This window comes from Crassostrea angulata, chromosome 10 (assembly GCF_025612915.1).
Source record: "Crassostrea angulata isolate pt1a10 chromosome 10, ASM2561291v2, whole genome shotgun sequence".
Taxonomy (NCBI): Eukaryota; Metazoa; Mollusca; class Bivalvia; order Ostreida; family Ostreidae; genus Magallana; species Magallana angulata.
Window position 1 is genome coordinate 30,858,053 of NC_069120.1, and position 14,972 is coordinate 30,873,024.

The 14,972-nt window shown below is 32.8% G+C and overlaps 1 protein-coding gene across 3 annotated transcripts in view; it reads left to right on the top strand.

The window, feature by feature from the left end:
• The window catches only part of LOC128167421 (myosin heavy chain, non-muscle-like), a 57,811-nt gene that overhangs the window by 5,912 nt on the left and 36,927 nt on the right, over positions 1 to 14,972 (top strand). The window contains exons 4-13 of one of the 3 annotated variants that reach the window (XM_052833134.1): positions 2,700 to 2,814; positions 5,060 to 5,077; positions 5,340 to 5,357; positions 6,355 to 6,447; positions 8,295 to 8,358; positions 10,636 to 10,734; positions 10,823 to 10,966; positions 11,058 to 11,156; positions 11,392 to 11,510; positions 14,228 to 14,380. In XM_052833134.1, coding sequence (XP_052689094.1) covers positions 2,700 to 2,814; positions 5,060 to 5,077; positions 5,340 to 5,357; positions 6,355 to 6,447; positions 8,295 to 8,358; positions 10,636 to 10,734; positions 10,823 to 10,966; positions 11,058 to 11,156; positions 11,392 to 11,510; positions 14,228 to 14,380 — 922 coding nt within the window. The remainder of the gene's footprint in view (positions 1 to 2,699; positions 2,815 to 5,059; positions 5,078 to 5,339; positions 5,358 to 6,354; positions 6,448 to 8,294; positions 8,359 to 10,635; positions 10,735 to 10,822; positions 10,967 to 11,057; positions 11,157 to 11,391; positions 11,511 to 14,227; positions 14,381 to 14,972) is intronic. The other 2 variants (XM_052833135.1, XM_052833136.1) reach the window with 2 other exon arrangements.

Consider the following 14,972-nt stretch of genomic DNA (forward strand, 5'->3'; position numbering starts at 1 on the left):
GCAAGTCTTTGTTTCCTCTGCTGTTGAAGTAGTCTCTGTGGTAGTCATTGAAAGAGGATGTGGATAATTTACATATTTCAAGAGTATTTACAAGATATTGTCAAGTACCGGTAGTTTCATTGGGTTGATTTTAAATTACACACACACAGACACACACACATATATATACATGAGCTCTAAAGGCATGGCTATAAACTGCCAATAACCATCTGATCCATGTCAGATTGGTTTGTCATCTTGTAGTGAGGGCTTTATGATGTGCTGTTGTTTATTATCCTGGTCTGGTGACACAGGGTTCATAAAAGTTAGATGAGATAGGTTGTGTAAGAGAATTCTTATCATTTATTTACACATCCTGTTCACTGTTATAGGAACGGTTTGTAGCAGTGCCTGGGAAGGACAAACAACTGGTTGGGCCAATGGCCCCATGCTTCATAAAATGATGGGGCCATTTTGAAATTTATGGGGCCGAGAAAAAATACAATGGGGTGGGCCATTTTTTAAATTAACTGTCATACATAACTGGAAATATTATCAGATAACAATAATACAGTCATCACATGCATCTTTGACAATAAAATTTATGTAATTAAATCCAAAATAAAAATGTGTTTGGATGTTTGTCACTGGACAGAGATAATATGCTTTTTTCAAAGAATTCCTCTTTTTTTGAAAAACATCACTATAATCAAGGTTTTCTTCTTTGTTTAACCGAACTCTAAGAAGCCAATCAGATATTTTAGGTACCAAAGAATTTCTCTGCTTGGTTAAGAATACAGTTTTGCTGGAAAAACACTCGTTCACAACTTGCAGTGTGAAGGGCAAAGTGAGTGCAACTGTGCAAGCTGCCTAATAAACACATAATGAAGGGAACTGCATAGATATCAATGTTTTATGTCTGTGGGGAAGTGAAATCTTTTGTTAGATTTCATTGCCGGTGGCATCTCTACGATCAAATGGCGTTTCGATCATTCCATTGATGATTACCAAAAACGCCGACTACGATAAAATCACAAACTATGAAATAATGCGCTTGCGCATTTTACGAAATGATTGCGTGGCGCGCCGTTTGGCGCAGCACACCATGTGTGCATTGCGCCATTCGGCGGTATGCGCATATGGCGCGTGTCGCAGCCCCTTCCCAGGCCCTGTTGTAGTAGGGGATTTATTCGGTTTAAAATACAGTCTAGACTGCCTTAGCGACTCTCTGCATTTGAGCGACTCTCTGTCTTATGCAACCATATTTAGACCGCCCAACGTAATTTCCTGCATTAAGTGACCCCCTGCCTTACGTGACAAGTGACCATCATATTTTAGGCCCATGATACTGTGTAGACTGTTAGCAAATTAAAATGGCATCCCAAGCTGAGAAACAATAAGAAGTGTTTTTTTTATAACCAATTAGAATAGTTAACGATAATTATCATTAACCCCCATGTCAGTCTAGAACAGTCCCAAAACAGAGTCAACGGAAGTGAATTTGCAAGTATTTTGGACTCCATTTTGGGAGTCTACGCATGCGCACTTGTACAAAAAATGGCGATTTTTCGATAAAAACATGGGGGCCACAAGAAATCATCTTGCAAAGTGCTGCATGTGTTGGCAGACTTCTAATATGTTTTAAAAGACCCAGAATATAAGTTACTATCGATCGTATTTGCACGGAATAGGGGTTTATTTGCACTTAAGAAAGTTATTTATCTCCGAAGTTGGATGTTTGGACGATGCTTAAAAAGTGATATTCGAAATATGAATCTCGAAAAAGAAACAAATTTTCACTCTAGATACAATATCTCTTTAAATTTAACAGATAATTATCATCAAAACACTTATAATCGATCGTGGCGTTTCCGATGTTAGGAAACCATGTTTAATACATGATTATTGAAGATAATTGAATATTTAAGCCTGAAAATGATGTAAATGAGACTATATTTTAACAAACTATGATAAATAATCATAACGAAGCATTTAATTTTATTCTAAAAAGTTGTAATACGGTAATGTCTCGTGAATAATACGCACTCGTGGTGTTAGAAGCATGCACCTATCTCATGTCGGACATCAAAGGGGGATCTCGAGTGCAGGAAGATGAGCAATTATTATGATTTTACTTTGTGTCCAGTTATGCAGTTAAATGTTATTGCTTTACATAGACAAAAATAAATCAATCATTTTTACCATGTGACGATGTGTTTAGAAAAAAGTAACAGTAAAATTTTTTAATTGATTAATAACGTGTCAATTTTTTAGCTCTTCGAGACGAAGTCTTGAGGAACTTATGCTAAACCCCCAGAACGGCGTCTGGACGTGGTTAAGGTTTTTGTTGCAGGTCTGGTATTTATGTTACTACTTGTCCCATCTTCACCAAACTTGCATGGATGATGCATCTGGACCTACTTGTTGACTTGAAAGACTTGGGTGCTGAATCTGGGCAATGAATAAATACATTTTTCTTCTCAAATGTAAAAGATGGCCGCACATCCCCCTTAAAATAAAAGACATAAAATGAATTTCAACATATAATCCCAATTAAGTTCTGTTGTTATTTGTTCCTGCTGCATTTCTAACAAGACTTATTAATTAAGAATAAAGGATAGAGAGCACTGTTTTTATATCAATAGAAAAAGATTCTGCTAGACAGGTGTACAGATAATGCAACATTTTTTGATAATTTTAAACTGTCATATAACTTTCAGTGGAGAGTCTGGAGCTGGAAAGACAGAAAACACAAAAAAAGTCATCCAGTACTTGGCATATGTTGCTGCATCGTCCAGGTCTAATCGATCATCGGTATCCAATCTGCATGTCACGGTAAGAAGTTTCTTTGGTTTGTTATGTATGCTAACAATTGTATGACTGTTGTGGCTATTGATGTTGTCAGCTAGAAAATGAAATGATGAATCCATTATTTTATTCTTATATAGTTATTTGAAATTTAACTCAAGATGTAATTTGTTTCCACAAGAACATTAGATAAGGTTTAACCATTACTTGCAGGGCTCACGCTGCCCATCGCATTTGTCGCTTTTTGCGATTTTTCAGAATTAAATGCGACAGTTTTTTGTCAAATGCGACACCCAGATTTCATTGAAAATCACCTAGCCCTTTGTTTTGATTGCATAATCTCTTCCAAGCGACAGTCTGTAGCTGGACTTTACGCTTGGCTGACTTAAGACAATCACACAGGTAAACGGTGGAAGCCATCTGTAAGCGGGGTATACACAACTGTCTTTAAAAAATGATAGGTGATTTTCACACCTTATTACAGCTAAATGGATTTGTAATTAACCACGGACATATCTAATACTCTCATCAACTGAGCTTACAATGTGATCGTCATTTCTCAAAGAATATGGATACGGACAACAAAAAACTGCATAAAATGAAATATATATTTTGAAAAAGTGTAACTGGTTTAAGATATGGTATACAGTTGATCAAAATTACTTAATTTGAATTGTTATGTAAGTTTTTTTGACAAGGTGCTTAGACTTAAAATTCTGACATCGTAAGGGTAGTCTATAAATAGAATTATGTAGCAAACTTGGAATTTTTACATTTGAATTTAGCTAAAATGTCACAGTTCAATAACTAATTATTTGAAACAAAAGAAGTATGATTTGGAATGATAATCTTGACTATAAATCACAATCTTTACAATTAATACCTTCAGCCAGAATTTCCTCTGTTCCCGAAAATAACACAAACTACATATATCTACTTAGATATGATGTTCATACGCCAATCAACAAGCCAAGTAGATGCATTAACAATCATGTTATGGGATTGAATAATATTACAATACAGCAAATTTGACCTTTGCTATATTTTTTAAAAATAAATTTAATCATAGGAAAACAAATTAAAAGATAAAATCTGTATAATGCTAATTTTCTAAAAAGATCTAAAAAAGCTTTATACTTGTCACAAGATGTCAATATTCACAACCATATAGATCCATAATTAATTACATAATTCTATAAATATTTATAATAATTTAATAATGAAATGGTAGTTTGTGGTATGCTATAATATACATGTACATGTAATCTAAAACTAGTATTCTAGTATGGTGATAAACACTATGATAGAAAAAATGATTTATCACGCGAAAGGTTGCGACACAAAATTTTGAGCCAGTGTGAGCCCTGACTTGAAAATGAAACTATTACGAAAATCACATTTGAATAAAAAAAGGCAGTTTTTTCAAACAGAGTAATTTTATGACTTCGCTAATGTGTTTAAATTATTATTTAGACAGCAATTCTGATTCATGAAAATAACTTGTTCTATTGTAGATATTTCAGTAAATTTGCATCTCTATTTAGTTTTCTATATATCATACTATGTAACATTACACAGAAATTACATGCTGGGACATGTCCCATTCAGTCCTTTCATTTATTAGGTAAAACAGAGTGATGTATACTTTTTCTAAAAGTTGAACATTTTTTAAAGTTGTTGAAAATAGCTGATCCTTAAAAAAAGGAGAGCTGCCTTGTTGATAAGCCTTTAAACAGGTGAAAGTTTTTCATCAGCACTCAGCAATTTAGTGTAGTTTTGCTGTTATCTTAGCAACTTGACAACCAGTGGCTGCAAAAAGGGAATTAGGCTGTAGAACAGAAAGAAAAGCCAGTCTTTATCATGAGAGGCCTGTTAAGCTTTGATATTGATCACAACAGTCATCACCCTGGTTTTGACCATACACAATGCTATTTCTGCATTTTATCATTGATTAGAGGTCAGTTAGTCACTTAGTCAGGGGTTTGAATAAAATAGTTCCGAACATCTGTCCATTTGTTTTCTATCTGGTGTCACAGTTTCCTAAGAGCTTCAGATGACAATGATGTTAGAACTGGGCATTATCTGTTTTCTAGAATTTAGTTTGTTCAGCAGTGTCCCCTTAGCAGTGGATTTATTAATTTAAATTGAATTGAAAACAAGTTGTGGGGGAAGTCTGTTTGCATGATTTCAAAAAATTGAATTCTGAATGATAAGGGGAAAAATTTTACTTCATGTTTTTACTTGAAATTTTGTTCACTCCTTAAATTTACAGCAACATGTAGTTCAGCAGGTAAAACATATTTTTGATCAAAAGAAACTATATCTTATTTCTTTTATCTCTATAATGGTGTATTTTATTATAATCCATTTCCTACATTCCCTTCCTGGTGTATCATGGTACAAAATACACATTGTTAAAATCTCTGAACAAATACAAACCTTTTGCCATGCATGATATCCTATACTATTCTTTTCCAGCATGCACACTCTCTATAATATATAATTGTTGTTTCTTAACTAATTAATATCTCTTTTCTCTGTGGAATTCATAGAGCAAAGACATCAACCTTGTAAGTACCAAGAGCTGCTCAATCTTGTGCTCTGGAGTCTGTCATGCAACCACCACGTTCATTGACACATTTTGCTCAGTGTAGTCTATAGACATGGTAGAAATGCATTGTAGGTGTTTATGGTGGTTACATGACACTTATTGAAAGAAGTGATCTTGTCTAATCCCTCATGCTGTGTGTTTGTGTGTGTGTGTGTGTGTGTGTGTGTGTCTGCTGTAAATTGATATGTAGGTGCATGCTCAGTGCTGGGTTGTTTGTACATGAAGCATGGCTGTATCTAATTTCACCTACATTTCATTGCATTCAGTTTTGTTTGTTTCAGATAAAATAAAGTCTTAAAAGTGATGGAAATTATTTGTAAAGACAAGTTTCATCTTTATTTTTGATAAAGGGCATTAAAGTCACGAATCATTCTATGTTGCCTATTTCATCGTACTTGCTTTAGATTTGTCGATGTTAGAACTGTATGTGCACAGGCATAAAAAAGCAGTTTTTTCTTCATTATACATAGCATTACAATCATGCATGCATCTTAGTAAGCAAAGACAGCTCATTCTGTGACACTGTTCAGTGATCTGGGATGGTCGTTCTGGTTTGTATGTGTCCAACTGCATGGTTAGTTGGAGGGGATGGTGGAAGAAGGAACAAACGTTCCTCATTTGTCACTCGGAGGTGGGAAGGTGACACCTTGTCAGTCATTGTCTCACTGCTGCAGGTGGTGGATTAGTTGAGGACAATAGAATTCAATCACATCATGTAGTGCTTGTCTGAAGTAATATTGGTGCTATTTTTTTATTCTTAATGTATGCCTGCTATCAAGCTTCACATAAATACATTTACAGTAAAATAATTACTTTGTATAACAAGCATTTAATTTTTACACAGATGATGTGGTAATATATATTGCTGTTATTCAAAATGAAATTCAAAATTATGTTTCTGTGTATTTAACAAATCCAAGCTTTTTATCATCTAAAAAAAAATTGATCATTAACAGGGAGAATTGGAGAATCAATTGCTGCAGGCTAATCCTATTTTGGAGGCCTTTGGAAATGCCAAAACCATCAAGAATGATAACTCCTCAAGATTTGTAAGTAACTGGAAGCAGTAAAAAATGCACATTTTAATAAGTGATTTTCAAAGTGAAAATTGATGAACGTTTTAAAAATGAGTTTGTAATTGCATTGTTATCATAATAATAGAATAAGTTAAAGCTGACATGAATTCATAAATTTGCATTATTTTCCTTTTATATCTGACTACAGCCAAATGTGGTTAAGATTTCTATTGTTATGCTCATTGCTACACACCCCCTGTATAATGCTGATAGCACTATTCAGGGGTATTTTATTTACCTGAACCATTTCATTGGACAAATAGATTTGTTAAGGTATTCGATGTATAACAACCACATTTTGTACCTAATAAATGAATGGTCAGATATTCTTAATCATGATATCATTTTGAAGGTGTTATCAAAAATACTCCACCAAAGGAATTTTCAAAGTTTTTATTATGGCCCAACTAATTACACCTTGAATTTTGCATTGAAGTCTATGGGCAATGTATGTTTTATTAAGATATTGTAAAAAGTAACTTAAAATTAGTAAAACTCTTTTGGTTAATACATGCATAAACTTTCTCTTTATTTAAATATGAAATAAAATGAATCATTTACCGCAGATATTTTGATGAAACAAAATTTTTCTTTTTTTTTTTTCATCAAGGGGAGATAACTCTTTAAAAAAAATTTAAAGTGCAAAATGACCGGCTCCTTATATGTTGTCTGTCATGTGAATTTGGTTCATTTCACTTTCATAGTAATCAAGCAATACATATCTAACTAGTTTAAAATGCTTCAAAATTGTTTAATATCCCTTCATTATACATTGAATACCTTAAATGTGTTTTGAAGAAAATATGACAACTATTGCAATATTGAGGAATATCTGATGAAAGACAAAACTGACTGAAATCCAGGCACACATATTTTGAAAAATTCATTATCATTTTAGAAGGTTTTCCTGTGAAATCATCGCACATGTGTAAAACACACACTACATAATGTGCAGTGACAATATGGAGTTAAAAAAAAACGAAGTGTTTTTGTAGAAAATGAATAAAAACATGTTACCATGTTACTTTCTTGGATATACTATAACTTATTTACCCTGTTGAATGTAATGTGATGCGTCTACAATATGATGTCCACATTATACACTCTGTATGAAATACACATATGTTCGATAAGTTTCGCAGCTCAACATGTATCTGTGCAAGAAAATGCAGAAATTTTTCAAAGGATAAACTATATATTATTTCTTGTTGATCATAGTTTTTTGGTCACCTGAGTCACTCAATTTTATGAAACAGGAATAATGTTTAGATGTGCATATATGAAATATTGAATTTTAATTTTGGGAATTTTTTTTCTATATAAACTTATAAAGTCTGGCCAGTATTGAAAAATACTACTGAAATAGTTTGTCAGAAGAATTCCTCTAAAACTAATGAATAGAATTAATAATTGCAAGTTGATAATGACAAAGGCGTAGATGCATGTACATATCTTCAGGAAGTTGTGATGAATTTCCTAGGAATCTGTATGCCCCTCTATGTATTTAATACATATACCATACCATACCATACCATACATAATGTTTTGCATTGTCAAGTAATGTGGGAGTTGAAGGAGTGGGAGGTTGATCAATCTTAAGATTAAAATTCAAGGTGCAATTAATAAGACAGTAATCAAAATTTTGAAAGTTCCTTTAGTGGAGTATTTTTATTTGATAAAAACTTCAAAATGACAGCATGGTAAGAAATATTGAAACATTCATTTTTTGATACAAAATGGGTCGTTATTCATTGGAATACCTTTAAATACTGAAAAAATTATAATTATTATATAAAAAGTATTCCAAAATTATTTTCCAGGGGAAGTTCATCAGAATCAATTTTGATTCATCTGGATACATATCAGGAGCCAACATAGAGACATGTATCTTGTACATTCATCTCTTAAAACTATTATAAATGAGGAGAAATGAGCTTGGAGAAAAAAAATCATAAGATGTAGTTTTATTTATGAATAGAGCCATTTTAACAAGAGCTTGGACTTTTGGCAGTACATGTCAAACTCCAAATTGATGAAGGTCTTCTCATTGTTAACTGTCCAGTCATTGTCTAACATGTACGAATACATTAAACCCAACGGCATTTGTCCGACTTTCAGTTCAAAAATCATCATTTTTACACAACAAAGTAGATCTTGACAAAAAAGTCTTAAATAACACCTAGTATAAAGTTAAAGACAACAATTATATAACAAGTATGTAAGGTTAAACTAAGAGAACAACAATTATTACTTAGATAGTATCTGATGTGAGCCAGGAAAATATCCTTGCAACCTCAAATTGCCATAAGTTATTATAACATGATAAGTCAGTAGTGCAACGTTTTCCAGACCATGTATATCACTTGTACAGAAAACCTTGTCCATGAACAAGTAGATTAAGAACTTAAAATACAAATTACAAATATAATTAATATAATGCATGTAAATGTGTACTTCTCTACTACTATATTAAAATAATAAACTCGAATTTTTGGTCTTTAATACCGATAAATCGGAAAAATACTGTCTTTTGTTTTATATATTTTAAACATCATTGGTACTTGAGGATTACCAATTTGTTTTTATTTTTTCTCAGTTAAGCTTCGCTAATTAATAATCAACGAAAATTCCTAAAAAAATCCCGGAAATCATCTGGATTTTTTGGATTTTACAATATTGCACTTACGCAATACATTTACGCTAACGAGATCTTTAGTTTATGTTTTCACAATTACATATTTGCATGAATAAACTCAGAAATGATAAATGAATACAAATACGGGTAAATTTTCATGGGAAATTTGCTATATATTCTGTTCATATATATTAATGATTTCTTATGAGAGAAAGTATAAAATAACAAATATACATTTCAACTAAGTACATGTACTTACTTTTGTTATCGTGATGACAAAAAATATTTGATTACATGCATAAAAGTTCACATTATATTTCTTAGGAGAGTGAAGATAGAATATGTTTTATCGTAAAAATTAATTATGTCCTACAGACTCATGCAGTTTTACGATAGAATGCGTTCCGTGTATTGTCTCTGTAGCAAAGAAATTACGTGTACGTTGGTGAAAAAATGTTGAATTCTTCCATTATATATATTAAAATTTTTAGATGAAAGATATTAACAGTTTCATAAAAGGTTTATTATGATGAATTTGACTTTTTTTTTTTCAAGACAACTTCATTAATTTGCAATTTTCTGCTACATTATGGGTATATCAGTGGGAGACATTCTAACTGTAGTGAGGGCCTTTCCCGAGACACAGATTATTCAAACTAAGGAAACCATAGTGAAATTAATAACATTATTGTACGCTTATAGCTTTGTTATGTAAATGTCAATAATATGGTGTGTTGATGTACCTGTTTCGTAAATGTCCAATATGTAATGTCAACCCATGCACGCACGGATCAAAGTCTAGTTGTTTTCTATAATACGATTGCAAAGTGGCTGAATTAAAGTTTGCTGGAACTCAATCGCTTGAATATAGATCTGCAAAGGCATTTCATTAGACTAGTTTGAATTGCCGAGTATGCAGTTTGCATAGATTAAACAAAAAAGTTTTAAATACTTTTCAATAAATAAGATTTAAGAAAGAAGTAAGAAAAAAAATAAATGAAAATCTTACTGCCAAGCATGTTTATCAATTTTTGAATAGGCTATGTGAATTTTTAATGGTTTGTAAAAATACATCTTCAAGTAACTGTATGAAATAGTGTTCATTTGATGAATAACAGTAAACAAGCTATAAATTTTTACAAAATATATCGTCTGTTATTTTAGATACTTCCATGAATAATATATTTGGTTATGTCTAGCTGTCAATTTTTTTTTAGTCGAGATGGGTAACTCACGTTTCAGTTCAATACTTTTCTTTTCTTGTAATTTATTGTCAAGACTGCGGTGGTGTAGACTCTGTACAACCCTACTGTGGGGGTATGCGGTTTTACCCGAGACACCGGTGTAAAACTGCGTTGTAATTTGGACCGCAGGGTTATGTGAAAAATACGGGATTGGTATTGCCTGTACTGTACATTCCACCGAAAGTCCAAGGTCTTGTTAAAATGGCTCTAATAAAAGTATGTGGTTAGATTATGTGGTATACTTGTATCGGATCATATTCTTTATCCTTAACTTTCCATAAGATCTTTTAGAAAAGTCTAGATCAGTTAGACAAACAGAACAGGAAAGAAGCTTCCATATTTTTTACCAATTCCTTGTGGGTGCCACAGCAGAGCAAAGAAGTAAGTTAAAACTTTGATTTTTAACCATTTAAGTGACAGACAATAACAAACTTTTCTTCTCAGGAGTTTGCTTCTTTATGAATTACAGAGGAGTTCCTCTTGGATGACATAAAAAATTACCGATTTTTATCGGGAGGAAAAATTCCATTGACTGGGGTAGATGATAGTGCAGAATTTCGATCTACATCTGAAGCCATGGGAATCATGGGCATTGGTCCTGAGGAGCAATCTGGTACGCATACAAGCTCCTTTGTCAAATTCAGACTATAATGTCCATCGTTTATGAGTTCTTGTTTAACTCAAATGTATATCCCTGTTTTCAGCAATTTACCGAGTTGTGTCCTCAGTACTTTTATTTGGAAATATGCAATTCAAGCAGGAAAGTAGGAATTCAGACCAAGCATCAATGCCAGACGACACCGGTAAGGCAACAGAATTTATTTCTTAGTTTTCAGGCTAACAGAACAATGTCAAATATAGATATGGGAAATTAGACTTGCTGTTAAAATAAGATTAAAGCAGGCCTGAAAACCTGATATTTTTAAGGCCCAATTTGGATGTGTTAGTCTTGTGCAATAAGAATTTGAAGATTGTTTATTGATATTCCATTTCATTCAGATGGTTTGATTAAAATATTTTGTTGCACTTCATTTGCAGTTGCCCAGAAAGTCTGTCACCTGCTCGGCATTCCTGTGACTGGGATTGTTCAAGCCTTCCTTAGACCAAGGATCAAAGTTGGAAGGGATTATGTCACCAAAGCTCAGACCAAAGAGCAGGTTATATTTTAAGCATAGAATTACAGCAACCTCTACAAAACTGGTCACTTAAGGGGCATGATCACAATTTTGGTCAAAATTTATTTTTTGGTTTTATTGTTTACAATACAGGGCTCTACATTAACTTTTTTTCCTACTTGTCCATTCGGACAAGTGACCAAGATATTTACTTGTCTGAACTTCAACTTCACTTGTCCAAAAATTTTTCAATATTAAAGATCAAATATTGTCAACTTGAATTACTAAAATAAAGTCATTTATTGATTATTCTTGCCATAATTAATAACCTGACTTCTTAAATGGAAACTTAAAGTGTCTTTCCTAAATGTATTGGTTCCATATAACATTAAACATGATTTGTCAGCCGTAGCTTTGTCATGGCAAATTACAAGACATTTTGAATTTAGCATCAGGTTTTAAAATACACGTAACTCTTAAATTTATTTCTCATCTGTTTTTTAAACTAAACATGGAAAGTCATCATAGTCTATCAATGATGAATGAAACCTAATATAAATTACATTTCTTTCCATAATCCTTTATCTTTGCTACCTGTTCTTCCTTTGTTTTTGATAACAAGTGTGTTTGGTACTGTGTAAGAACTAAGATCCACACCTTTTCAGTTCAATATTGAAAGTTGTTTGTAATTAGTGAACTTCAATCCCAATCAAGAGTAACTCAATTGCATTTCAAATTGAAGTCGGGATCGAAATTCAAAATAACTACGGATGAACTTATCACAAAACTTTCTTTACTTTTTAAAATGTTGGAGACTTCTTTACATAAAAATGCACTTGTCCAGTCGTACAAGTGGCAAGCAATATTCACTTGTCTGGATATTTTTTTAACTGGTACCGGACAAGCGGACAAGTGTTAATGTCGAGCCCTGCAATACTTTAGTAAGGCATTTGTAATAGTTAACCCAATATTTGAGTGTCAGTCGTTGAGATATAAGCTAGATGCAGAGCTCACAATTCTTTGTTATGTTAACAAAGCTCAGGTCATGTTTTCGTTTACATTTTGTAAGTGGAAAAGAAAATGAAAGGAATAGACCAAAAATAAATGTAACAAACCCTAGGAACTGGTTATTTATGTTCAAAAACAAATTAGCAGCTTGAAAAAAAACTTTGACCAGTGTAATCAAAAACATGGCATGAGCCTTTTTTGCATAACAAAGAATTGTGAGCTCAGTATGTTTCCTATATTTCTACAAATGACACAGTGTTTTCCCCAGGCCGTATTTGTATAACGGTACCCCCATGCATTGAAGATCCCCCGCCATGCATCACAAAGTGCCGCCATGCTTCCCGCTATGCATACTTATTATAAAGCAAAAAATCTTTTTCCATTTATTTCACATTTAAACAGTGATAAGTAAATGTAAAATTGTCGTTATTCCGTTCAATCTTCATAAAAACGCTTGCACCCGCAGAGAGTACCGCTTACTTCGACATCGATCTCAACGAGGAGGCACATGTGGTTAACGGTTAAAGGACTTGGCTTATGATTGAGATATATTGAAACCAAGTTTATTTATTGGTAATAAATGCATAAATAGAGACCTTACTACTTCTTGTTTTAATATCATGTACCTTTTTTACACCTCTGCCATTATCGAATGTTGTGGGTTTTCCAAGATCTAAAACAAGCACAATGTTCACTCGATGGTGTTAGCTTAGTTACGATGTGCTTAAACTGTTTTTTTGCCATAAAAATGTTGGAAACTTGAGCAAATGTAATCAATAAAGAAAAAAAAACAACCTTTAACTGCATGTAATACACGGAAGCGATGTCACATGACTATAAGGGACATCGTATAGTATGCCTCTGAAAATGGTTGTGTGCACATGTATAGAAACTGACTGCAAAGTTATAGTGTAAATCTCGAAATTTTTACTGTAGATTTGTAGATTTTTAGCAAATTTGTGCGTGCTCCGCATTCGCAATTTTTTTTTCCTAACAATTAAAATAAAGTAAATAAAAATTATGCCGATGGCTGGGTTCTTCTCCTTACTATATGAACAGGTGTCCGTAAGTAGTAGTCATTTAAAAAATCCTATTTATATAACCAGGTACTGTATTTTTAATTTCTGGCTGAATGCCGTTATTTTCCTCTCATTCTCGCTCGCTCAACAGAAAAGCATCACCTGTGTTTGACATGTTACCCTCCGATACTTGTGTAGTGTACACAAACCGTTGCATGTGAAGGTGTGAACTGCCAATATAATAACCTCCTCGGTCTCGAAATGTTGTTTGAAATATAAAAACCTTAGCTTCTATATTTCAAAACAACATTTCTCGACCTCTGAGGTTATTCTGCAACATTCACGAAAACTTGTACTTTATTTCTTTAATATATGAATTACAAATAAAATGAAATAATACTTGTTGATGTAGGCATAAATTAATCACAGTACATAGCATGTAGTACATTTCATCAAATGGTTATATTTTTATTAGGCGCAGTGATTTTGTGCTGGCTTGGGGCGCTGTTATGTCGCACCGCGCACCCCAACCTCCCAATGCATCAAAAATTTTCAGGGGAAAACAATGTGACACACAAATTTTGGTTGATCATTAGAAATGCATTGTAAACATTAAAAATATAAATAAAAATTGTGACCAAAATCATGACCATGTCCCTTTAAATGTTTTACTATTATTATTCACAGAGAAAATTTATCTCTATGAAAGAATGTGCATTTGGTTTGGACTAGGTTGAATTTGCTGTGGAAGCCATATCAAAAGCTTTGTATGAAAGAATGTTTAGATGGCTGGTAACCAGAATCAACCGATCACTTGACAGAACCAAAAGACAAGGTGCATCATTTATTGGAATCTTGGATATAGCTGGATTTGAAATATTTAAGGTAAGCTCTTGTTTGTAGTTGGACAAGATCATTTGGTAAACATCCAATACCTACAAGGCAGAGAAATATTTAATTTGTAATTTTTAAACAATGACGAGTTTTGCATTTTCTCAGAAGTCATTGCAAAATTGAAGTCACTATTCTGGCTTTGGTCCTGTCTAACATAGAATTCTGTACATTTTTACCTGCAGTCAAATGAGGGCAAGGTAAATAGAAATGTTGGTTTGATTGTATCAGTACTGTGTGTGTGTTTTGCTGATACTCAGCATGGTTATGCCAATTGATACACACCAAAAAATAATTCAATTTATTTCAATAAACACCAAAAACCAAAATTCTTCCGAATGAGAATACAACTTACAGAAAAAAGATGAAATATTCTTGATCTTATTGTTTCATACTAATTCTTATTTCCAGTTTAAGGAAAGAGGCTTCTACACTTTGTTGTATTATAAAATTCATAATTTTTTTTTCACTCAATGGATGTACAAAATTACTGTTGATTAAGTGATGGCATCAGTATTATTAGATTTGTTATTGACTTTCTACAGAAATATGTAGGGTTTTAAAGCCTAGTCTTTTTTAGACTTAA